Source organism: Colletotrichum abscissum (genome assembly GCF_030869225.1).
Source record: "Colletotrichum abscissum strain IMI 504890 chromosome Unknown Scaffold_18.1, whole genome shotgun sequence".
Classification (NCBI taxonomy): Eukaryota; Fungi; Ascomycota; class Sordariomycetes; order Glomerellales; family Glomerellaceae; genus Colletotrichum; species Colletotrichum abscissum.
In genome coordinates, this window is record NW_026850076.1 from 210165 (window position 1) to 234502 (window position 24338).

At 49.6% G+C, this 24338-nt stretch overlaps 9 protein-coding genes across 9 annotated transcripts; 3 read left to right on the plus strand and 6 right to left on the minus strand.

Annotated features, from left to right (window-relative positions):
- Positions 1-26: 26 nt before the first annotated feature.
- Positions 27-1253, minus strand: CABS01_08063 (TLC domain-containing protein; the record flags this gene model as incomplete). Its single annotated transcript, XM_060541425.1, has 1 exon — positions 27-1253. The coding sequence occupies one exon, from the start codon at positions 1251-1253 to the stop codon at positions 27-29; it is 1227 nt and encodes a 408-aa protein (XP_060402229.1).
- Positions 1254-2419: 1166 nt separating this feature from the next.
- Positions 2420-4005, minus strand: CABS01_08064 (TLC domain-containing protein; the record flags this gene model as incomplete). The annotated part of the gene is made up of 4 exons (XM_060541426.1): positions 2420-3028; positions 3086-3373; positions 3435-3748; positions 3855-4005. 4 exons carry the CDS (start codon positions 4003-4005, stop codon positions 2420-2422), a joined length of 1362 nt encoding a protein of 453 aa, XP_060402230.1.
- Positions 4006-5547: 1542 nt separating this feature from the next.
- On the plus strand, positions 5548-6655 carry CABS01_08065 (uncharacterized protein; the record flags this gene model as incomplete). The annotated part of the gene is made up of 4 exons (XM_060541427.1): positions 5548-5684; positions 5739-6158; positions 6219-6568; positions 6624-6655. The coding sequence occupies 4 exons, from the start codon at positions 5548-5550 to the stop codon at positions 6653-6655; spliced, it is 939 nt and encodes a 312-aa protein (XP_060402231.1).
- A 1272-nt stretch (positions 6656-7927) lies between these two features.
- On the minus strand, positions 7928-9013 carry CABS01_08066 (SnoaL-like polyketide cyclase; the record flags this gene model as incomplete). Its single annotated transcript, XM_060541428.1, has 1 exon — positions 7928-9013. The coding sequence occupies one exon, from the start codon at positions 9011-9013 to the stop codon at positions 7928-7930; it is 1086 nt and encodes a 361-aa protein (XP_060402232.1).
- A 1083-nt stretch (positions 9014-10096) lies between these two features.
- CABS01_08067 (glycosyl hydrolase family 61) lies at positions 10097-11197 on the minus strand (the record flags this gene model as incomplete). The annotated part of the gene is made up of 3 exons (XM_060541429.1): positions 10097-10380; positions 10693-11052; positions 11140-11197. The coding sequence occupies 3 exons, from the start codon at positions 11195-11197 to the stop codon at positions 10097-10099; spliced, it is 702 nt and encodes a 233-aa protein (XP_060402233.1).
- A 3683-nt stretch (positions 11198-14880) lies between these two features.
- Positions 14881-15738, plus strand: CABS01_08068 (CMGC/CDKL protein kinase; the record flags this gene model as incomplete). Its single annotated transcript, XM_060541430.1, has 1 exon — positions 14881-15738. The coding sequence occupies one exon, from the start codon at positions 14881-14883 to the stop codon at positions 15736-15738; it is 858 nt and encodes a 285-aa protein (XP_060402234.1).
- Positions 15739-16366: 628 nt separating this feature from the next.
- On the minus strand, positions 16367-18328 carry CABS01_08069 (uncharacterized protein; the record flags this gene model as incomplete). Its single annotated transcript, XM_060541431.1, has 3 exons — positions 16367-17292; positions 17396-18004; positions 18061-18328. 3 exons carry the CDS (start codon positions 18326-18328, stop codon positions 16367-16369), a joined length of 1803 nt encoding a protein of 600 aa, XP_060402235.1.
- Positions 18329-18955: 627 nt separating this feature from the next.
- Positions 18956-21586, plus strand: CABS01_08070 (extracellular alkaline serine protease; the record flags this gene model as incomplete). Its single annotated transcript, XM_060541432.1, has 4 exons — positions 18956-19527; positions 19581-20483; positions 20540-20864; positions 20924-21586. 4 exons carry the CDS (start codon positions 18956-18958, stop codon positions 21584-21586), a joined length of 2463 nt encoding a protein of 820 aa, XP_060402236.1.
- Positions 21587-21713: 127 nt separating this feature from the next.
- On the minus strand, positions 21714-24336 carry CABS01_08071 (uncharacterized protein; the record flags this gene model as incomplete). Its single annotated transcript, XM_060541433.1, has 3 exons — positions 21714-22017; positions 22072-22683; positions 24233-24336. 3 exons carry the CDS (start codon positions 24334-24336, stop codon positions 21714-21716), a joined length of 1020 nt encoding a protein of 339 aa, XP_060402237.1.
- Positions 24337-24338: the final 2 nt, after the last annotated feature.

Here is a 24338-nt window from a genome sequence, read left to right on the forward strand (position 1 = left end):
GACTGCTTGTTTTCTCTCCACCTCGACTATGTCGTGGCCTTTCTAGGCCTTCTCTGCTGCACAGAGTCTTGCGATAATAGAGGCCTGGATTCATCAAGACTGTGGGATGACACATCCGACGCTGTCATTACATGTCCTTCCTTTTGAACGACCCGCTGAGCTGTGGGAACTTCCTCATCCTCCGATCTATCATCCTTGGCAACCCCCAAGAAGACAAACTTGTAAGCGCTGCGCAGTAAGCAATACAGCCAGAACAGGTTCAGTGCCTGCAACAAAGCCAAGAGGCCAAAGGTGATGAAGTTTGACAGCGGACACTTATACTGCTCAGTCTCCCAGTTCAGCTCATATGGCCCAACGGTACTGAACTCGGATCCAGGCAGCGCAGAATAAAGAATCCGCAGATTGATGTAGTGCCGGAGGTAGATCCACACTGCGATACACACCCCAAACGACACCCCCTGAAGCTTGTTGTCAAGATAATTCAGCGACTTGGACACTGCCAGGAAGAAATCGCTTATATCGTGCGTGATGTACACCGCAATACCCATATACGCAAAATGGAAGCGATAACTCAGCGCAACGAGCGCAACCGTGACGACGTGGTGGGCGACAAGCTCATGGAAGTCCTTGCGCCGTTGCTCCAAGCCCAGCACCATCACCACCACCTGCTGCGCCCAGAACGCTGCCTGTAGGAGGTAGTAGCACTTGAAGCTGGCATCGTGCGTGCGGTGCGGGAAGCCCTCGTACATCCCGTGGGTGTCGAAATACCATACTGGCGTACGGCTCATGACGTGCAGACCCCAGGGCCCGATGACGGTCACGTAGAGTGCTGTGTACATGTTCTCCGCGAAGCGTGCGCGCTTGGCGCGGGATTTGATGCCCCATGCGCGAGCGAGGGGTGTCAGGAGCTCTTGCATGCAGACCTCACGGGTGAAGGTGAGGAATATTGTGTAGAAGGCAACGAAGGCGATGTCCCAAGGTCCCTTGCCATATTGTAATGTCCCGGCGCTGTCATCGTCGAGCTTGTAGGAGGGGAATATGAAGTGGTACGTCGGGTTAGAGTCGGTCGGATTGACGGCGTAGAGAGAGAGGATCGCGATCGTGAGGAACAAGGGCAACGCCCAGGTCCGACGGCGCAGGAGAGCGAATACCCTTGTCTTCTTGCGCTTCGAGTGGCTTTTTGTCTGGCGGCTCTTCAACATTTGGGGCGGGACCTGAGCGCCTGGCTGGAGTTCCATGTAGTTTGCGCCCATGTTTTAAGAGATCGTGGGATTTTGGGTCTCGGCGGGAGTTCGTGAAGTGCTTCGTCGTCGCGATCGTTTGGTCGTCGTGGTAATGGTAACTTCGACTTGTTAAATGACACCTTAGCTTCTGATCATTGATCCAATTGATCAAGACAGTTAAGGTGGGTGCAGGTCTGTCTTCAGAATTCCGCGTCTCACACCTCCACGATGCGCAAAGAAAAAGAGTCGCAAGACTCGAGATCATGAGGGGATCAAATAATTTGAGCGGGCGTCCCCAACACAGGCAGGCCAGGCGCAACTAGAGAGCTGTCCGTCTTGGGATAGCTTAATGCAGGGGCTACTGTTGGTCGGTGTGTGTGGCACACAATTAATCAAACGGGGGCGTCAGCAGAAGTCCAGAAGGGGAAGATTGAGCTTTTATCCCGTTGGAGGACGGAGACGAAGTCCTTTGATAGTAATCGAAGATTTATGGGATATATGTACAGTTCATACAGCGCGCCTTTTACGAGCTTTGGTTTCAGCTCCGCGAGCATTCGTATAGCTGCATCTAAGTTTGCGAAGTCCGAAGTTCTGTGTTGAGAAGCCTCTCAGCTGAGTCCGGTGAACATGCGAATGTCCATGTCTCGGCAGCCTCCAATCACAGTATATGGACCCACGTTTCCAACGGTGGCTGCCATTCGCCATCCCCACCAGACCCTGGCGGATAATAGAATTGTTGCGGGAGGCTGGGGAATGGCAAAGGGGGAGAGGGTCGAGCTGGAGAATTGAGACGCGTACGAGTTTTTTACCCTCCGAATCGGAGGGTTTATGTCGTCATATTGCTCCGAATGGAGCGGGTCTCACTCTGTCCCGGTTCATGAGGGGACTGGAGCTGCACATCGCCTCCAGAAAATGGTGCTTTGGGACCAGACCTCTCTGAAACTACTCAATTTGGGCGGAAGTGGTTTATGAACTGATTATCCATTGTAGTGGAGGGTAAACTTAAAAACTAGGACTCAAAAGAGAGAATCGCTACTCTTTGATGTAGACGTACTAGAGTCTCACGATATGAATGGGTGAATAACACGAGTATCAGAGTAGAAATCTAGCAAGTTGTATGTCATGAACTGGGGAATTGGAGTCTATTGTGTCTGCGAGTCTTGGCCAGCCAATGTAGCGTATCATCGTCGCAGCCCTCAATCAATCTGTTTCTCGCACCCGATTCTATTGAGCAACTCCTTCCGGCCGCTGTGCGTCCTAACGCCACTCACCCTGGAGCTCGAAGACTCCTTCCGGGAAGGCGACCTGTCCCAAGCCTTTAGGTCAATAGACTCCACGCCAACATCCTCCTCAATGGCCTCGATCTCCTCATACTCGATCTTCTCCTCCTCCTCTTCCTCGTCATCAACATCGCTCCTAACATCCTCGGCGGGAGCCCCCTTGAGCACTCTCACTGAGACACGAATAATGAAGAACGACCACGCGCAGATGACAAGCTCAAGTGCAAGGAGAAAAGTCAAGAAGCCGTACCGAATGCCGTCGGTGAAGCATACCGTGCCCGCGGGGTCCTTGAACGGTTCGAGAAGGTGGGACCACCCCTCTTTAGGTGCCGAAAAAGGGCCTTCAATATTGCCCGGAGCGCCTCGAAAGCATGGCTCTTTCAGAGATCGGGGCAGATCATAGTAGACGCTCCAACAGGTCATGAGGTAGAATACGTGACGCGTCCAGACCCAGACCAAGAGGAAGACGCCAAAGATAACGTCGCAGAGAGTTGTGAAACCGATGTATTTGAGGCACTTGGCCAGCTGTCGTGACTGTTAGCAGGTGGTTTAGTGCGTGACGTTGTTTCATGGAGGACTGACAGGGAAGATCAACTCAATGACGTCCATCAAGACCAAGATGAGATGACCAACGCGGGTTTGGTGATACGCGTAGCATGCGGCAATGAGGGAGATGGTGATGGCATGGTGCACAATCATCTCCCAGTAGTCCTTGCGCCGAGCCTCAATATTCACTGAGATGACCTGCTGGACCCAGTATGCCCATTGTACCATGATATATCCCTTCATCAACCCGCCGAGCTCTCGCTGGGGCCAATCGTTCCACAGCTCCTTCATGTTAAGGTAGTATGGCGCCTTGCAATAGAGGTACTAAGAACTCGCCGGTTAGTTGACAATATGCCCACGAGGTGAGAATGCGAATCTACTGTACCATTCCCACTGGCCATAGGACACTGTAGTACGTGAGCATCGAGCCCTGTTCTGAGAACCTCGCGACATCCTTCTTCTTCGATATGCCCCAATGCCGGCCGAGGGGCTCAAGAACGTGGCGCATCAGCGCGGCCCGGATGCCAATGAGGAGAACCACGCAGAATGCGACAAAGTAGAGGTCGTCGTGGCCGGCGCCATACTTGCCGGTTGTCGTGTTGTAATATGAGAGTTTGATGAATTTGGATGTATACGGACGTGCCGCGGGGATACAGGTGTGTGTGAGGAGTAGAGGGGCAGTTGTATGGAAGGCAAGGTCTGGTCAATTAGAGAACTTCAGGTCAGCATTGACTCGTGGGATGAATGGGTGTGATGCACGGCATCGGTAGATGTGGTCAGCTTCCCTCCACTCTTCGCGACGTACTTGTCTGGTTATCAAAGAGCCATTGGACGAGCTTCTTCCTCCGGCTCGTGTCAATGGTCTTTAGCTTTTGTGAGTGAGCAAGCCTGGGCGCCCTGGATGGGACAGGCGAAGCGCGCTTCGTATGCGCGATCTCGGTGGTGGGTTCGATCATGGTCCTTGTCACGCAGTCGAGGCGAAGCTCAGCTCAGCTCAGCTTTCCACGAGAAGATGCCGAGGCGAAAAAGAATCAAACAGTATGTTTCTCGAGCAGAAAGTTGTGTGACAAAACTGTTGAGAAAGTGCCCATAAGCGCGAGTCGCTTAAAGAAGTAACAGTAACAATATTCCCCTGCCGGCGGCCCCCTTCCCCCAACAGGGCGAGACCAAAGCTGCCAGCTGAGCAGGTTGGACCCTTTCTTCGCGCCTCGCAGGGGGCGGTGAGACAAGGCGGCGGGAATGCAGGGATGTTCATATTTGGGCGGGCGGGATCTTGGAACTGGCGGCCGTTAAGATCTCAGGCATTTTCCAACTTTCAAGTTTGTTTGCCCTAGGGCAAACTGTGTGTCTGCATCTTGAAGCCGCCCGTGGAACAATAGGGCTGAACTTTAGAGTCTTCCATCAGGTTTGATGCCAAGTACCTTTCGCAAACTGTAAGTCATCACAGCGACCTTTGTGTTGGATTTCCACTCCTCAATGACATTCCCGATTGCCAATTGACCACAAAAACGAAGATGCAGGGCATGCAAGACTCAGGGGAAATCAGCATCAGGCCATCCCTGCACCAATCAGGATAAGCTGACATGGGTGCTTGTCATCCTTCCAGCGCCCCAGGTCCGCAGATTGTATTCGCTGGTGGATCCTGAGGCTTAGCTATCCGTAGGCCCGCGGGAACCCGAACCAACTGGATGGAAAAGTCTCGATAAAATGATAGAGATATTGGTCTTTCACTTTTGCTCTAGAAAGCTGACGTGCGCCGATACATTGACCTTCTCGGACCCGATCTATCGTTCTTGCTCTTCAGCACCGACTTACTTCTGCTCATAGACTCTGAAGATCACATGCTTTGGGGGGTCAAAGCATTTACCAAAGTCTGCTGGCAATGGAAATATAAAAACCACGATGGAAACGTATGCAGCTTGCTTCGGCAAATGATAGTGCACTGCGATATGCCACCGATAACCCCTCCGGCTGTGGAAGCCCCATCGACTGAGAGCTCCGGGCAATATCAGGCGACGCACGGAGCTGCGACCCACCTGAGCCGAGTGAAGGGTTTTGATTCGCTGCATCTGACGGATCCTCGGGGATCCACACCTCCGGGAACCCGGGGACCGATAAAATTCGTCGGCCGGGGGAAAGCGGTATGCCTACAATTGAGGCCACGCTGTTGTCGCAATAATCCTACAAGCAAACAGCAGGAAAAGAGAGGAAGGCGAAGTTATATGTCGGCCGGTTACATGTCTCTTCCGGCTTGTATGGACACGAATTCCCCATATTATGTGCGGCCGCTGATAAAGGTACCCGGTCGGGGTCTAGCGGGGAATCGGCGACAGTAATATACGGCGTTCAATGCTCGCCGAGACAACCCGGTATCACCCGCCGAGTCATAGCATGCGTCCCATGAGACTGTTTTCCTAATGATGTTCTCCCTCATCGTTCCACCTCGTTACACACATGCTTCTCTCGGGGCCGTATCCTTCACGCTCGTAAAATTCGCAATGGCTGCCGCATATCCTGCCATTCAGGCTCAAGCCAACATGCAGAAGCCAGAAGGGCTGGATCTATATGCTCGATTCGCGCTTGCTGGCGCCTTGGGTTGCTCCATAACTCACGCTGTCTTCACACCCGTCGATGTGTACGTCATTTATCACCTTTTCTCTCACATGCCAGACTCATAACAATACCATAGTGTCAAGACGAAGATCCAACTTGAACCAGCAACTTATAACCGCGGTATGATCGCTGGTTTCCGCCAACTGATACGCAATGAAGGTGTCGGTGCTCTACTCACAGGTCTGGGCCCGACGTTCACCGGCTACTTTATCCAAGGAGGCGTCAAGTTTGGCCTGTATGAACTTTTCAAGAAACAATCAATTGAGATCGTTGGGCTCGAGAAAGCAAGAAGGAACCGTACTGCAGTCTACTCCATCTCGGCAGCCTGTGCTGAGTGTTGCTCTACCGTCACACTTTGTCCCGCGGAAGCTACTCGCATTAGACTCGTATCCGTGCCTGGCTTCGCCAACGGGTTGGTGGGTGGTTTTAGCAAGATTCTGAAGCATGAGGGTGTTGGTGCATTATACTCCGGATTTGGGCCAATTTTGTTCAAACAGTAAGCTGTATTTCATTACTTTCTTGGCCTGCATTGCTGCACGTACTGACACCAGCAAAGAGTTCCTTACACGGTTACAAAATTCGTTTCATTCGAAAAGATTTCCGAGTTCTTCTTCGCCCATCTCGATAACTCCAAGACCGGCACTACCCAGCTCATGATTAACATGGGATCCGGTCTCTTATCAGGTTGTGCCGCGGCTGTCATCTCGCAACCAGCTGACACCATGCTGTCCAAAATCAACAAGACAAAGGGATTGCCTGGTGAAAGTACCGCGTTTCGTCTTTACAAGATTGCGGGCGAGCTCGGACTCCGTGGTTCATTTTCTGGGCTTCCGGCACGTCTGTTTATGATTGGTGGGCTCACCGCTGGCCAGTTTGCCATCTATGGCAGCATTAAAACGACTCTAGGTATGGATATCTGGCTTTCTATCCATGTCTAGGTAGGCTAATCATACGGTTGTAGGTGCTACTAATGGGGTAGAGATATCGAAATGATCGGGATATGAGCATACTTTCTGGCTGTTAAACGCCCCTCTACGAAATCCCATTGAGATCGAACCTGAGAGCGGCTGCGCATTGTATCATCGGGCTTCATTGTTACTCTTGTTCATTTAGTGGACTACATCGCGTTGCTATCGAGTGATATTGTGCTTCATATTATTGACAGCAACTGCTTTTACCACGACATCTCGGTGTAATTACACAGCAAACGGCAGCCCAAACAATCGTAAATTCCTTTGGCTTATGCATAGAACTTTGAACTCAATGCATTGTGGTGGCATGTTTCCCACAATGATGCTTCGATCTCGGCACGGTATCTCAGCTGACGGGTGCCCAAGCGATAAGTTCCGAAAGGGTATGTACCTACCCAAACTCCTTAGATAGATCTATCTATCTTTGACAGAATTCATTTCTAGTGACCGACCCAACATCACGAGGATGCTTTTGGGAGGTGGAGCAGATACGAAAGTATCTATAGAGAGGGGCAGGGCTTCCTACTCGGTCTTGCACTGGAGCATAGTCTATTGGATGCCGCAGATTTCCTTCTGCGGCAAGATGCACATCTCAGCATAACATGCGTCGTAAGGATTAGAGGTAGGACTAAGGGGACGAACGCGCCTGAATTTGCCCGGCATTGATCCCTACACAAGAGGGCAGACTTAATCTCAAAAGAACCGCCTAAGTGCGACATGAAGCGGAATGAAAGATGGTAACAGACGACTGATACGTACCTTAGATGAGATAGCGATCCCTTGCCCAACACCCTGCTGTTACGGGGTGTCAATCAAGATCGAAAAACAACGTGCTGTTTTTGTGCAAGTCTCCTCATTTGAGGAATTTGTCCAACATTCAGGGCTCTCGTGATCTGGCATCGTTAGGCAGCCCGGTGCTATGACCTACTCCGTGACCTGAGATGATACCGAATGATAGCGGATATGCCAATTTAGAGACTTAGTAGAATAGCATCTGGATGCTATTCCCGTTGCTAACTCCGTGGCAGTTGGATATGAAGTAGTAGGTTGTGCGTAAATTGTCACCGAGAATCGTGTCTAAATTCTTTCAGGGGAGATATGTTGCCATGTAGCAACCGCGTATTACAATTATCTCAAAGCTGACCCTGAACCCAGAAAGATCCAAAACTCCCAGCGTCAGAGCGCCACGCTCCGAACCTTTCCGGCTCCTGTCTTTCCAAAGTAAACCCAAAGTCCGTCAAATCGTAAGCTAATAATACAATACAGCCCTGTTGAAGTTGTTGTGTCTCTGGGCTCAGTTGATGCCCAACATAGACGACGTTCTCCTGTCACCAGGCTTCTCCTGCAACTGTCTGCGGTACGAATCAAGCTCCATCGTCGCCCATACGAGGGCAATCTTGCCCTTGTCGTAGCGATACATACAGTGCTGGTGAAACTTGACACTCTTCCCGTTCGGCTTCGCGTCCGCAAACTCCTGCACCGGCGTCCCCGAGATCTGCAGCCTCACAGCAACCTGCTGCGTCTCCTCGTCGACGAGCAATTCCTGGATGTTAAACCACAGTCCCGAAATCGCTTCTTGGCTGTACTGCATGCTGCGCGCGTAGTCCTGCACCGAGAGAACGCGGTTGTTGTGTCGCAGCTCCTTCTTGCAGTAGCGAGGGAACTCCCTGACCATGCTGCGCCGATTGATGCTGGCGACGTACTTGCGATAGGTTGCCGCCAAATCAATGGGTTCCGCCGGAAGACTCCGCATGAAGAAGCGTGGCGTGGTCGCGGCCTCGGGTGTCTGCAGGCGAATGCCGTCGTTATCCTGCAGCGTAAGCATGCGCGAGATCTTGCCCCTGTCGTCGAACCACACGAAACACTGCTCGTCGAATTCGTATGTCGTGCCGACGGGATCGACATCCATCATTGCGTCGGCGAGTGTGACGCGGTTGATGTATCGCACGGCCACGGCCTGGGCCTTCTTGTCGACGAGGAGGGTGTCGATTTTGATCTTGAAGCTCGCGAGGCCCTCGACGCGCGATCGAAGACGTTCGACGTGCTCTTCGCGTGTCTGGCTGCGGTTGTTGCGCATCAGAGTGTCGGCCAGGTGGTTGCCGATGACATCGAATTTGCGGTTGTTGAGGCAGTCGAGGTACTCGCGCAGGCGGGCACCGATATCGACCTGGATTCCCTTGCCGTCGCCATTCCATCTCTTGGAGGAGGGACTTCTGCTCTTGCGGATGGGAATGCTGGTGGTGTTGCCGGAAGCAGCCCCTTCGACTTCGGGGACCTCGGGAGGCTTGAGCTCGGGGGACTCGGGAGGGGTGAGAAGGGTCTCGTGAGGGAAGCACGGAGCTCCGTACTCATCCATCGTGACCGTGTTCATCTTCATCATGATATCTTTCGATGGGGGTGCGGTAAGGGCTTGATGATCTGTTTAATCGACTGTGACGAGAGCATGTGTTGCCTCGAGAGAATAGCCTTCGTCGCGATTTCGATGGATTTTAGATGGGTTTGATGAGATGATGGGAATGTGAAAACAGGGTAGCACTCGGGGATGGGAGGTATCGAGCTTCTCGGCGTGAATTGTACTTGTAGGAGGTGAGCTTAGGTTGTAGATCTATGCAGATCACGGATGGGAATCAGGCCAGGCCACGGAGACGTAATTAGGGGGGATTAGGTAAGTAAGGTACATTCAAAAAAAGAGCACTGATCACGATCGGGCGATGGGAATTACGGGAGCTCAGAACAAAAAAGCAGACGACGTGGCCGGGCCGGGGGTGGTGTGACTGAGTAGAGACATTGAGTGAGAGAGCGAGGGAAATGTGAGCGAGAGAAAAAAGGGCACGATGAAGATCTCAAGCTTTGCGCCACGCCTCTCGCGTGAATGACGTACAAATCCCCGCAATTCCTGACATCACCCGCATCCCTGTGGCGGCCAGCCGAACATCTCATCCCTCACCATCCCAGAACAATCCAGGACCATCCCTAACCATAAGCGGGACGCGCGGACCTAACCCAAACAGCCACGGCACCGCGCTAGTCCGCCAGATTATATGCTGGAAATAGCCCATGAGCCAGTCGCCAGGAGGGAAACCTCCGCTACATTCCAATCCGGCGACCTACGCTACTCCAGGTGGCTTGGGTGGCTTTCCTGGGGCAACCGGGGGAAGAGGGGAAATGATGGTCGAGACTCTCAGATCATGCCCCAGGCTCAGAATGACATAGGCAGTGTGATAGTGTAAGGTACGTAGTCTCCTATTGAAGTGAACCCCAACAAAAACCTGGAAATCAGTTGAATCAAAGTCCGCCGAATCATGCCCAGCCTAGACCACCATCACGTCCCATCAACCATCAGACGGATGAACGATCCCTGCGACGGGAAGTGGAACCCTCCCATCAACTCAAACCATCCAGAAACCACCCCGGTCCTCGCCTCCCGAGCTCCCGGAATCCCGGCACCTCCCTCACAAGCTTTTCAGCAGCTGAACGGGGCCGGTCCCGGGTTAGTGTAGCTCGTCGGCGTGGGCCAGTACGGCTGGAACAGGATCCCCGGGTCCGTGGACTTGTACGCCCCCGGGAACGACACGAGGCCCGGCGGGCTGATGCTCCCGCCCCCGGATACGGAAACCTGCGCGCATGCGAGGTAGAATTGCGCTCCGCCCTCCGTGGCAGCGCCATGGAGCGCCAGGTGCTCGACGCGGACGAGGTACTCGCCTGATGGGATGCACGCCGGAATCTTGGTGGAGAGGACTTGGGTGTCTGTGACGTTATTCATAATTAGTTTTTGCTTGTCCAACTGACGAGAAAACCCCCACGAGCCCACAAATCACTGAATCAGCCCTATGCGAAGGGAATCTGTTGCGGGCACGCGATTCACACACTCTCCACTAAAAGTGAGAGGGTCCCTATTCTTTTGAAACCCGCAGAAAGCTTTTTAGTCTCTGCACTTCTCCTCTTTTCTGCCCTGTTTCCCCCATTTCCAACCTTTTCTTTAACACTCAGCGAGTCTCTTCTCCGTCATATTATGCTGGAGACAACAAAAAAGTAGGCAAAAAATTGGAAACAACTCACTGGTAGAAGCCCACTCCAACCCACTGCTCGTAATAGTCGGCCTCTCGTGGTAGATCTTGAACCACACCGCCCCGCTGCCGTCCCACGTCGTCGCGGTTTGGCCGGTCGGCACCTTGGCCATGTAGAAGCTCGCCGGTCCCGGGTGTCCTACGACCCCGTTGGCCGCAAATCCGATCGTTGAGCCTGCCGATACCGGCAGCGTTGTCACCCTGCCGCGGTCAGCGGCGTCTGCTTCATAGCAGCGAATCTGCGTCGACGATACACCGTCGGCCGGGCCGTTGGTGTAGAAATTGAGCGTCTTGCGCACGTGTTGCCATTCGGGGTAGGTTGTGCCGCCGTAGACGAGGCGACCAAAAGTGTCTAAATTCAAAGAGGTTAGAGCTATCTTGTATTTTACGTGCAGCGCCGGCTTTGTGTTTTTTGTGAGTTGTTGATATTCAGACTTACAGTGGGCCTCGGCCGAAGCGGCTGCCACAGCGAGAAGAGCGGCTGGCGAGTACTTCATTCTCCGCAGTGATGGCGACTTGTAATAGTATGACTCCGAAGTTATTGTCTCGAAACACTTGTCTATCTAGACTTCAATCATCTCAATCACTCAACATCGGCCGGCCGACCATTTCTTAAATAAAGCTGCCATCTAAGTAACTTCCATATCATCACTCACGCTTCTCACATAACGTTTGCCGGCGGTCGCTTACTCGGCATTCACGGACGCTTTGAAGGAACTTCCAAGATCTTCCTAATATCAGAAAGTCTTTCCGGCCACTGGCGAAATATGTGGGGTCATATTCCACGAATATCCTGCCTTCAGGGTCGGAACCGGAGTGAAGCCTCCGAGAGAAGGTAACAACACGATCCTTGTGCTACTTCAGCTTGCTACCCGCCAAGATCTAGTGAGCGACCGTTCGTCCAATGGATCCGGAGCAAACATATTGAACTCAATTAAACTATAACTGAGTCTGTACATGGTTTCTTTTCTTCGTCTCGGCTTTGCACTTTCTTCCTTCAATCACTCTACGAGCCGCTTTGGGTCAATACAAGGCGTTAAAGCGTTCATGAGACAGGCGGAAAGGGCTCGCATTCTCAAAGGTCAGTGAGCCTATCTTCTCCGCTGTTTATCTGTCAAATAACTGCGATAACAGGCAGCACACTTACAGCATTTTGTGATCTGTATTGCTCGTTTCAGAAAAGCGGACGGATTTAACAGACACGCCTACCAATACGCAACATAGTCATGGGCCGCTTTTCTCCAACATTATCCAAAATTCATTTGCAAGAGCAACTCTAGACACCTGTCACATGGTGGAAGCCATGTTGCTGCACAAACGATGTAGGCAGTGTATTGGCACCGATATGTAACGTAAACTCGATCTGATAAAGCATCCCGCTTTCCCGCTTTGGATCTATCTCAACCTTACGTCCGTCTAGGAATTCAATCGTTCAATCTGGTGTCGGACCATCACGTATCTCACATGAATTAGCAGCTGAAGCTGTTCCTGATGCGGCAGATCTCGTCGCAGTTGACGTTGTCGGCATACGAATCCTTGCAATCGCACTTGTTGGCGGGCAGGACATTGCAGCAGCAGTCCTGGATACCGGATTAGCACTGTATCTACACCAAATAGCTCACAGCAAAAGGTCTGCTGCGCAGTGATTCGGAAATACCTTTGCAGCTACGCCACTGATGATGGTGAAGGCAGTGATGAAGACAGCGAACTTCATGTTGAATGGTTGGACTAGAGGATGGTGATCGTGTTGCTGATTTGCGAGTTGGACTGATTGTTCAAGTGGCTGAGATGATATGAAATGATAGTGGTGGTTGAGAAGTCCTTCCTACTAGGTCTTGCCGATCAGGGGAAAGGTGGCGTTATGTACAAATTTCAGGAGAACAATCATCAACCTATATTGCTTTTGATTCCGAGAAAAGCCTAACTTTGACTGATAGTAACTCCTTCAGGACGGAGTTGGCATGTTACACGAGTCGTGTTGCAGCCATTTGTGGACGAATTACATTATGAACCCATGGCTACGTAAATTGAACTGGTCATGGATAATAATCAACTTCTCAACACTACTTATTGGTACTCGTAAGCTTCTTGGCTCATGGTTTTCACGAAGTGAGAGTGAACCTCACATCCTGACTCGGTTCCATTCACGACTGTATTCTAATTGTTACTATGTCCACAAAAGCCAGTGGAAGCTCGTTCTCGGCATAGTCTGTCGGGATAATACAAGAACATCGACGTAATCAGCCCGATTCCAGACTGGAAAAGCCCTAAGATAGAGTTGTAGCACGATGGTTACCACTGAGCCTGGCGAGGGCGAAGTCTATGTGAACTCTGTGTTCGTCCGGTTTTACGCAGTTCATTATGTCAACGTCGCAAGTCATTCTTGAATCCTGACTACGTTCTGAATTTACTTGCCGATGCAGCATTCGTAGTGCGAGGTCATGAGATCAAGTGATACCAACTTGGCATTATAGTGGCAAAAATACAATAACGCCAAATTTCTATCTATTGAGTAATCTTCATTCGGAATTAGATAGCTCAGCTTGGCTAGAATCATTTATCACTGCTCCCAGTTTTTGGAACTCAAGATATTGTAGCAGAGCAGAGTCTTATTGGTAAATTTAGATATTAAGACAGAGAATGAGTGAGACGATAAAAGGTTTTTGGACCCATGCACGCATAAATCTGATGACAGAGATACATATCAGATGCTTGGGGCAAATGTTCAAAGGGATTGACTACGAGTGCTTAGACACGTGCTCAGTTTCTTTTCACTTCCTCTTTTCTCGACTGGCTTGGACAAATCTCCAAAATCAACATGGAGGTAGTCTGCAGCCTGCGTAAGTCATTCTCACAAAAAGTGGCAAAATCTTGTTTGGTATAGCTGAAGTAGCTGCTACATCTCCTCTGATATGCATGCAACCATGACTGCAGATTGTTTTGTGCAAATCCCGTTGGAGGCAGGCAGCTTACTGCATACCCATCTACCTAGTACTCGCACATTTAAAAGCCAATAACCAAGCATATCTCATCCTGTGATAATGCACAAGTCGGCACAATATTGACTGATACTGGAGTGCCAATAGTGGGTGGCCACGACATTCGCGGGGTATTGAGAGGCGCACTTGGCGTTACGAGTTGATCAAGACCGGCAATGCACATGTCGTCCTGGGCGAAGTCCGGTGCACTGGGCCACGGAGCTCGCCCGCGGAACCCTGTGACATGGATTACAGCTCACGAGCGACGGTTGCGCTCCGAATTCCTATTCAGTTCTCGTAGGTAGCAACCTATTTTGAGCAGGGCTTCTTTTGCTCAAGCACATTTGTTTCAATCAGAGCAAGTGAACGAGTGGTTACGATGGTTAGTTGAATTTCCTAGTGGCTACCTTCGAACTCATTCTTCCACTGGCATGAAAGTATTTTTTTCAACCGTTACGACTAAATCAAATGCTAAAATGCGACTTTCTCTTCCAGGCCCATTCCCCCAATCTTGTTGAAGCAGCGCGCGATGTAATCCAGCAATCACTTCACCTAACTTCGCAAAGGGATCTCCAAGATTACAGTCGATGGTTCATTCCTCGAGGTCAATTATTCACTGTGTTGAGCCGCGAGAGGGTCAAAGAGTTTCTGCAAATACTCCTTGATCCTGGTGTTTATACCGAGCCTCTTGTTGACAAAATCGCCACCTTCATAAGCCCGAAAAAGGGGGCTTGCGAGTGCGGAGAATCATCCTGTACTGGTCTAAGAATCATGTTCTCGGCTTTTCTGTCTATGGCTCGAGAAGACTTGATCATTAGTTGTTGGCGAGCCTCGCCCTCTCTTTGCGATAGCTTGTGGCCGATCAATGCGGCAGACGCGCGCACAGCGCATCATTCAGCGATACAGGAAATTCTCCGACCTCTCCATTTGGAAGAGAAAGATCTTGTATTTCAGGAACAGTGGCCCATGAGATCACCGTACTTTACAAAAATGTTTCCGTCAGGACACGAATATCACCAACGACTTCCAAACGATGTAAGCCTACCATGGATAGAATTAGAGGTCCGGGAAAAGTGGAATAGACGCCAACGAACCTTTGTACGGAGAATTAAGATTCACCAAGATCACCATGCGCTAGTAAGCACTCTTGACGACCGCCTACGCGTTGTTCATCCTTTTCACATTCTAACCTAAGCTAGGGAATGCCAGGAGACAGTTTTGCGCTGAAAGCCTTCGAAAAGGGTCGAAATTTGAAATTCGCTGCAGAAGGATTTAGGAGCGAAATCGCATCGAATCAGAAGGTGACACATCCAAACGTTGTCGCGTTTCTCACAGCCTTCGAACATAGAGACGCCTTCTACATTGTGCTTCCTTGGGCACAGGGTGGAAACCTGCGACAATTCTGGGACGAGTACTCCCTCGTTGGTGCCCAAGAAGGCATAAGCTCTTTTGCGCCGTGGTACTCCATGGACTGGATGGCAGACCAATGCTATAACCTGGCTGATGCCATTGCCACCATTCATGGCCATCGCTCCGAGTTGGGAGGGTTTGCTCTTCAGCCTCAGCTACATCAAGACATCAAGCCCGAGAATGTTGTCTGTTTTGCTGATTTTGTTGGCGGAAGACCATTATGGATCCTAAAGATAATCGACTTCGGCTTGGCCTTGCCAGTCGTTGATGGCTACGTGCGGCGGAACAGCGTCGTCCAAATCAAGACTTATCGGCCACCCGAAGAAGCGTTCCCCCACTCAATGATAGGTACTTCCTGGGACGTATGGTGCTTGGGTTGCCTCTATCTTGAGTTCGCTATCTGGGCTCTGAACGGATCAATCGGGATCGATGACTTTCAAGCCGAGCGCCTCAAACAAGTACACGACACATACGACGACCATGGATTCCCTCCCGTTCTAGAAGATACTTTCTTCTCCATGCGTAGAGGCAAGGAAGTTTCAGATAGGATGAGGACTATGAGTACCATGTTCGAAGGCGCGAAGATGGTCCCGGTGCTCAAAGAATCAGTCACGATAGTGAGTGAGGCTCGAACACAACCCCCGATTTAACCAGGCCGTGATTAATATCAGACAATGTGCTTACTCTCTGCCTTCAATCATAGAAAATACAGTCTCTTCTAGATGACTCTATGTGCACACAATTTCTTGCAACTCTGCTTGAATTCATGGAATCGAAAATGCTTGTCGCAGATAGCGGCAACCGAGCTACATCGGCTGAGGCCCGTGACCTTTTGGCACGATGGAGAGTCACGGAACAGTAGATTCATAATTGGAGCCAAGTATTGGACTTGCGTTTCTAAGATTCATGGCCATTCGACTTTGGAAGGTCTTGAATTTCTTGTCACAAGTGCTCAGGTTGTCTCTTAGGGACGAATGAGTCTTTAGAAATTCGTACAAATAAGAAACAATCAACGATGCTGTAATTTGCCTCGAATCTTCTCAATCACCCAAAATACGCTTTCTATGCTGCACGGTCGAATTCGTTCATAATAATTTCTTTTTCTTCCTAACACACTTGGTTTAGCAAAGACTTAGGTATTTTGGGGCGAGTAACAGGCTTGACGAACCATTGTCAGTCGCCGAGGAAGCTGTAGTTCGAAACCTCTTTGCATTGTAGCCTACCAATACATATTTCGTTAACGGAGTTTCCCGTATTAGCATTTATTTCTCGCTGCCATCATACCCTTATGTTGATATCGGTCTTTGGAATGCCAAAGTGTAGTAGAATCTTTTGCAAGACTCGGACGTTGCCGTACCGATGAAAAATTACGTCAGTTGCTCGAAATTCGTTCCTCTGGCCTGATCTCGATGGGGAACTTGTGTCAGTGTGTAAGTCCCTTTTCTGGGATTCTACCGAAACATCTTTTTCCTTCCCACCTTGACCGCTGGAACGATCCAAACCATCGGACGAGGATCTCTCATTCTCCCCTTCGGCAACGCCCCCTTCTGTGTTGTCGCTAACCTTTGTACCTTCATCTTTTGTACCTTCATCTTTTGTACCTTCATCTTCTGTATTTTCATCTTCTGTACCTTCCTCTTCTATATCTTCATCTTCTGTATCTTCATCATCAACTCCAATGCTGATTGACTGGTAGCACAGGGACTGAAGATGACTTGCAATGTGGCTTGCTAGGTTTGTTTGGCTGGAATGGGTCCTTGTAACTTCAATTCCCTTCAATCGAGATTCCGGAGCGACTCTCGACTCCTTATTGTCATCTGCAAACTGGACTTGACGGCGTCGATAATTCGGCGTTGGACTCTCTGGAATAATAGTGGTGCGTGTAGTGTTGACAGGCTCAGACAATCCAGCAGATTGCCCTCGCTGCGGTTCCTGTTCTGGTATGACTTGTTTACACATAAAGCATATTACTGCTTTTTGCTCGTGTTCCGAGTCTTGCGGGCGGTGAGCGTGATGCATCCAGTCAAGACCATGTTCGGTTTCCATGTGTGTTCGCCATGCGGTCAACTTCGCAAACGTTTGAGGGGGATATGCACACTTCTCCGAAATGCAAACAAACGGCTCTACGTCTTCATCCACGTGACGCCTAAGTACTCGTAGAGCTTGATTAATTCTACCAATCTCCATGTTACGTTGTGACTGGGCTGAGTATCGGTGTGAGAAAATGTGTTGGAAAGAGTTGTACTTGCCTCCACCATCGACCTTTCGTCACTTGCTTCGTTGGGAATTGCTTGCGACAGAACTGGCATTTCCTTGTGATGTCTTCAGAAGTTTCAGCCTTGGGTTGCCGCGGATATTGAATCTCTGTTTCTGTTGCTGTTGCCGCCGTGCTAATCGAGCTGGTCCGCTCTGATTGCATTGCAGGATAGCCCTCATTGAAGATCGACTGATGATATGTCGATGCTTTCTCATCATCATGCCAGACGCTTGTATGATCTTCTCCAGCATGTGTATTGTATACCCTTTCGCGTCTGTCGCACTCGTAGTCGAGTCGTTGTATTCGATAGATCATGGATCTTATAAGCTGTTTCTTCAACAAGCCGGGGATGTCCTGGAACTTGCTGGAGACCATGACTGTGATGAGTGTTTCAGTTTCCGAGTCCTTGGGATTTCTTCGGATGAACTCTTCCACTCTAGCTGGCCTGCTTGATTTAGAAGATTTCGAGATCAACGCGGCTACGCGATTGAGTCTTTCGACAGCGCCTGATATCCCCTTGAAGGCGCTGTTCAGATACTTAATGTCCAAATCTCGGCCAGGTTGCTCGGTATGATTTAATTGAACAGCGGTTTCTTGAAACCTGCCCCCTGACCTAGTCTCGGGTTTCCCCTCCTGCACAATGATAGTGTTGCTCCGCGCTATGTCATAATGAGCATCCGAATAGTTCAAGATCCAGCCGCTTGAGATGAAATACCAGTTTCGAGATTGCGCTGTATGAGCTTGAGCATCTTTAAAATGATCAATTGAGGCGGCTTGTGACCGCTCAGTCGAGCGTCAAGGCAGAGCTGTGGCTCTGCGAAGACACCGGAATTGTTTGCCCAGGCCAGAAACCTTTGTTGAAGCTCTCTCAAAGCGGTTTTCCCTCGGTGGGTAATTTGTATCATATCGTGGAGTTGATCGTCGCAGGCACGGGCCGCAATTTGTATCGCAGGACCCTTCTCAATGAAGATAGATGTGTTCATGGTGGAGAGCTGGAGAAGTCACAATGAGCATCGTTTGCAGGGTATTGTGCTGTGAACATGAAGTTTGGGCCAAGAGACGAGAGTTGCACCTTGATTGGAATTATATTTATTTTGAGATGTGTCAGTTGTAACCACAACAGACTCGACCCTTACCCCTGGAGTCCAATCGACGTGCCCTAACATTGATTCGTTCACCCTGAGTGTGCCAGAATATGGAGAGTGGCATCGCATGTACATCTTAGTATTACCAGGCATGTGGTGCGGTCAATTGGTGGTTGGTGCTTGCATGTCGAAGTGACTTCGGAGGGACAAAAGAACAGTTGACTGGATGTCAACAAAATTGGTCAAGCAGGGGAGTGGGGCGCCGAGCTCCATGAGCCGGTCCCGTTTGCGGCCCCACCCCTTCGATCTGAGATTCAAAAGTACGAAGGTGCGGATAATTGCCTTCGGTTACTTGCCAAATTTGCTGACGGAAAGCAGGAAAGCCCCGCCACAGGTTTCCCTCATCCTCGCGACCTGCTCGGTTCCATTTAGTCAACATCACAATTGAAATCTATCGCATCCCAGATCCAGGAGACGCACCTAGGCCAATTCTTATCCGTCCTCAACTTTCCGGCTACCTACCCTATGAGCTGGTTGGAAAAATCATTTTCTGGCCTGGTAGGGTCTATCAAAGAACATGTCGAAAGAATAGTTGCAAATGTTCCCGAGACTGATCGGTCTCCAGAACAGCTGGACTCCCGGAACGATGCTGAGCTCTTAGTGGCCGATCTTGACATGTTAGAGCTGTGGGAGTATCTTCCGGAAGCTTTAGAAAACCCATGTAGTTCCGATTCATCCGATAAACTCGAAACCTTAAGGGAATGGGAGGCCTTAGCAGTAGATTTGGAACAGCAAAATCGCTGGAACGAAATTGACTTCGGCCGGTGTTCAGCAATTTGCCAAACAACGATGGGAGGCGACATTCCTTTCGAGATGACAACACCGTCCGAGCGCAGGGTATTCCTGACTGAGCCTTCAAGTCATCTATATGACGTTCTCGTGCGTCTGTCACGCTGTTGTGGAAACCACATTGCGCGTCTTCATTTGAATGGTTTCCGCACCGAGAACGCAGACGCAGCCGGTCGATTTTCTCTGTTCCTCTCATCCAACTCAGAACTGGAAATAAGTTGGCATGAAGCTTATTACGACATAATCGTGTATGTGAACACATGGAAATCTTGAAAGTGTGCTAACGCCTCTGTGCTTCAAGACAGGATACCGATGTAGAAGCTTCTGCATACCCGGATGACTTCTGCAGGCTTCTAAGTCTCTGTAAAGAGTCTATAAAGCCTCTGTATGTCAGTATACGACAAGCTAGCGATAGGAGGCCCATTATCGTTGCGAATGAGAAGAAATCGAAGCAGAGGCCTCACACCCCGACACAATGTCTCGGTAACCTTCTTGACCAAGGTTGGATCGGCAGTCATGATCACTGCCCCATGGACGGAGGCATACTTCCTGCGGAAAGGGCAGCACTTTCCCTGAATCTCGCGCTAGCTTTAGTTCATGTTTCTTCGGACGCGTGGGTCCAAAACGAGTGGAGCCTCGACAACATCTTTCTATCTTGGAGCCCAAGAGCGTCAGATGGCTCAAACCCCTCGACTATAGATGCAGAGAGGCCATACTTGTCTGTCCGACTACCAAACGAAAAAGGAACGCCATCTTCAGATAAGAAATCCAAGACAGGCACCATTGAAACTCTAATGCTGTCATTCGCCCAAGTTCTCATGGAAATTTCAACTGGAAAGAGATTGCCGAGAGGTCCTCAATCAGGATCTGACAAACGCAGTCGTCTCAAAACCTGGGCCCAGAGTCGTGATTCTCAATACAGCCTTCATGGATCTGTAAAAAAAGCTATAAATTCATGCTTGAAAGCGGCTGATTTTGAAGAACAGGGCGAGATGTCGATCAATGAATGGATATATGACACTATCATTCCGCGATTGAAGAGGAATTGGGTTCAATACGAGATACCCGTCTCACCTGGATGCCGAGAATGGGACACCAACTTCCCTACCCAAGTGACAACACAGGTGCCAAGCCGCAGTGAAGGCGTGGTCAATGAGACAACCCCCTTGAGTTTAGAAAACTTCCACGGCAGTGTTTCTGGAAGGTAAAGACGCGACTAAACCTCTATTTTCGCATTCATTTCTAACTAAAAGCTTACAGTCATGGAGAGAACTCATCTCCCCTCTGGTTTAGAAAGATGAATGACGTTTATTCCATTTTGAGTCCTGGTAAACAGTCTACCCAGACTCGAGTAGCAGTACTGGATACCGGTATTACTCAGGAAGAGGCAAAGCATTTCGGAATTCAAGCTCACTCATATCGCGACTTCACTAGAACTGAGCAAGTACAGATGACAGATATTACGGGGCATGGCTCGAACATTGTGAAGCTAATTTACCGAATGTGTGACTCCACTGATGTTTTGGTGGCTCGAGTCTGGGAGAAAAACAACGAAACCGGTGGTACTGCAAAGGCAGTAGTCGATGTGAGTTTGAATCAAAGCACAATCTTCCGAGATTAAAGCTCACGTTGCCATGTATCAAGGCAGTGAACTGGGCAGTTGAGCAGAAGGCGGAGGTCATTTGTATGGCCTTTGGGTTCACGACAAGAGTCCCCGATCTTCGGAAAGCCTTGCAAGATGCTATTAACAAGGGCATCCATGTGTTTGCTGCAGCTTCCAATACCGGAAACATTGCACAAATCACGTACCCAGCCGCTTGGGGTGGGGACATATTTTGTACTTTTTCAACGAATGGCAACATCAAGAACTCTCATGATCTCAATCCAACAAGCCGCCATGAGAACAACTTTGCCATACTAGGCGAGAATGTGGAGCTTTCCGATAACACAAGACAACCCAGAACGGTGTCCGGCACGTCTTACTCGACTGCGCTTGCCTGCGGCTTAGTATCTCTCTTGCTGAACTTCTCAAAGCAAGTTAGAGACCCCGAAGGCAAAAGGGAGCAAATTGCGGATGTTTTGAAGTACAGGAGTCATTTGACCCAAGTACTTGGTATGATTTCAGAACCCGATGGGTGTTATCGGTGTATCGTCCCGTGGAAGTTGTTGCCAGGGAACCTACAACGACAGCTTCCCTTGAAGGAAGGGTTTGGCTTCGACGAAAGTACAAGGGATAAGATAAGAACCACGGTGCGCGACAAATTGATCGAGACGCTTGACTTGGCTGATGAGATTTGGCGTTACTGACGAGATTTGGCCTAATCTATGAGTGTGCAAAAATTTATACAGTTCTGTAGCCTCTCTTCTAACGTGAACGACATTAGATGCGTCTGGCATCAACATGCCATTATTACCAATGACAGTGTGTTTGCAATCAGTCGACAGCGAGAAGCAAGATTTCCTCATCATCCCCTGGATGATCAGAGCTTATTACACAATAATTATCCAGCCCGGCGGCAAGGGCAGTTGCTTCGGCAGTAGCCTGGGTTTTGTCTAGACCAAGTGTGGTTCCCGTAGTGACAGCTTTAAGCCCAATACTTGAATGAAACCAACTACCTGAGATCTCAAGTAGCCTGACAGCCCAAATGAAGGCATCGTCATATTGAGCTGTCACTGATGTCTCGGTTAGCCGAGAATACTGGCCCTCGATTCCCACATTGAAGGCATCAGCGATGTCGCTTGAAATTGTCAGTAAGGCTCACTAACAGAATTGTGGTCCGCTTGAAACTCACATGCCCGGGTTTGAACCCCCGGATTTTCCCTGGCAGTCTCTGTGTTCAAGTTTTGCGCCTTTTCCAATTTTGATTCCGGTAATCATGTAAAGCTTCCAGCTGCCCAGTATCTTGCGCTGCTTGACATATGCAGCAACTTGAGGAGCCCTGATGCAATCCTGAATATAGTTTGTCGTAGGCGCAATGGCCTGTGTCTCCAACTGATCGAACTCCCATGAGTCACTGCCTCCCGTAGTCGACCCTACTTTCACCCCGGCTTGGATACTTATCCCTACCCCGGCAAGAGCTGGAGCACCTGCGCTCGCGCCGGCACTGCCATCTAACTGTGTGCTGCGAGACCAAGAGACGTTGCTCTGTGTCGATCGTTGGACCCGAAAGGTTCGAGGAAAGCCAGGCAGCTCGTCTCTGTTGATGACTTGATCCAGACTCTTGATACCAGGAATGATGTGTCCCAAAAGAAGAGTGCCGCAAGCTTCCCTGTACGTCTCATCCACATAAACGGGCGCCTCATAATGAGTTTGGTCCAAGACGAACCAGTACTTGATCATTTTCAAGTTGATGCTCAATTCGGGCTTGGTGTACGAGAAAAGGCTTTTCTCATCAATTCTTTTGCTAAAGGACAAAATCGATCATTAATCGCCCTGATAGTGGAGGGCAATGAAAAAGGGCACCCGACAGAAAGGGCAATGGTATGAAAGAAGTGGAATTCACATATCGAGTGAGGCATGCCTCGACAAGATGATTTATGCACTTTTCAGAAGGACAAGTGCTATTCGTTACGTTGGTAAAGGCTCCCTGTAATCTTGAGTCACACGTCAGACTGCATACATGCAAGCAGAAACCATTGCGATTTGACAGGCTAGGTTACGAAGGAGCCCGGTTGAGACGTTACTTGACGGCATTTCTCCAAGCCACTGGCACTTCCTTTTGGATTGCTAGGCTGCGAAGATTCTGCATTGCACAAATTTATCAGGGATAGGTACCTTACTAGTTCGCAGTTGCCAAGTCTACGTACCTTCATCTACATCGAGTAACATAATACGTAGCTTTGAATCATTACCTCCACACAAATCGCTCAACCTGGCCATCTTTGAGGGACCACAAGGGATAACACTGTCCGTGATTGAGAATAACGTGAGTTGCTAGAAACATACACCTTATATCTACCTTATTTTCCTTTCAACTGATCAATGCAAAAAGTTGGAAAACAAAAAATATCGCGAACAGGAAGATGGCCTTCGGGAAAATCGCGTTGTTACATGTAAAAGAACTCCTAACTATTTAACGGCAAGATTATAAACTCAAGAAAGTTATATCAGCAACAGCTTAAAATCTCTTCCTCGCTCAGTGGTCTTCTTGCGTATACACGATAATTGTTTGACCTCATCTGTCGTAGCAGGCGTCAACGATTAGTATTCTTTAGCGAAAGCAAGATCGCCGTAGGCTGTCTTCTGGCACATACATGCAATTGGTAGTCGTTGCCAAATCGATCCTTCAAGAGTTTCTGGAGCTTCCGCTTGTTGATAAATCGCCCGGATATTTCTTGTTTCTCATAATTGTGATTGTATGCCGATGATGAAGTTGTCGATGATGAAAAGCCAGTACTTTGTCGAGTGGATGGCTGAGAGTAGCTGAAATTGTCATAACGAGGATAAGTCGGTTTTGTGGTGGAAAACAGGGCGGTGAGGTAGTTAATCATTGAAAAGAGAGAAAATCGGTGGTTTGAAGAGTCACTGAAATCGAATCTTATTTGATATACCCAGAAATATTGTGAGGTTATTGAGAAAAACACAATGAGGATGGTTGACGGGATTCAGGATCGCAGGCCCTCTTGAAGCAAGAAGTACAAGCTGATTTCCCCGTCGGACACCTATACGTACATGCATCGGACTGACTTCTACTGAGCGAGTAATATTGTCTTGCTAGGGATAAGAAAGACCTTTCATATTTCGTTTCCCCCCTTTCATTACGGATAGATGCCGAGCATCCCATCAGATTGCACCTTAATAATGCCAGCATCTGCTGCATTCTTCCTTTTGTTGCACTACACCATCCCTTTGGTTCGGTGGCTGAAGATTTAAGCGCACGGTCCGCCGGTGCGGGGTTTTATCGATCGACAGTGACATCGCTCAGTATGCCTGGCTGCCTACGGAGTACCTACTTGCTATCGGGTGAAAACATGGCTTCATGTTGGATGGCAGTGGTGTGGTGCAGCAGGCTGAGGGCCTGGCGGTCACGGTGTGGATGGTCCAGTGTAATACGCATGT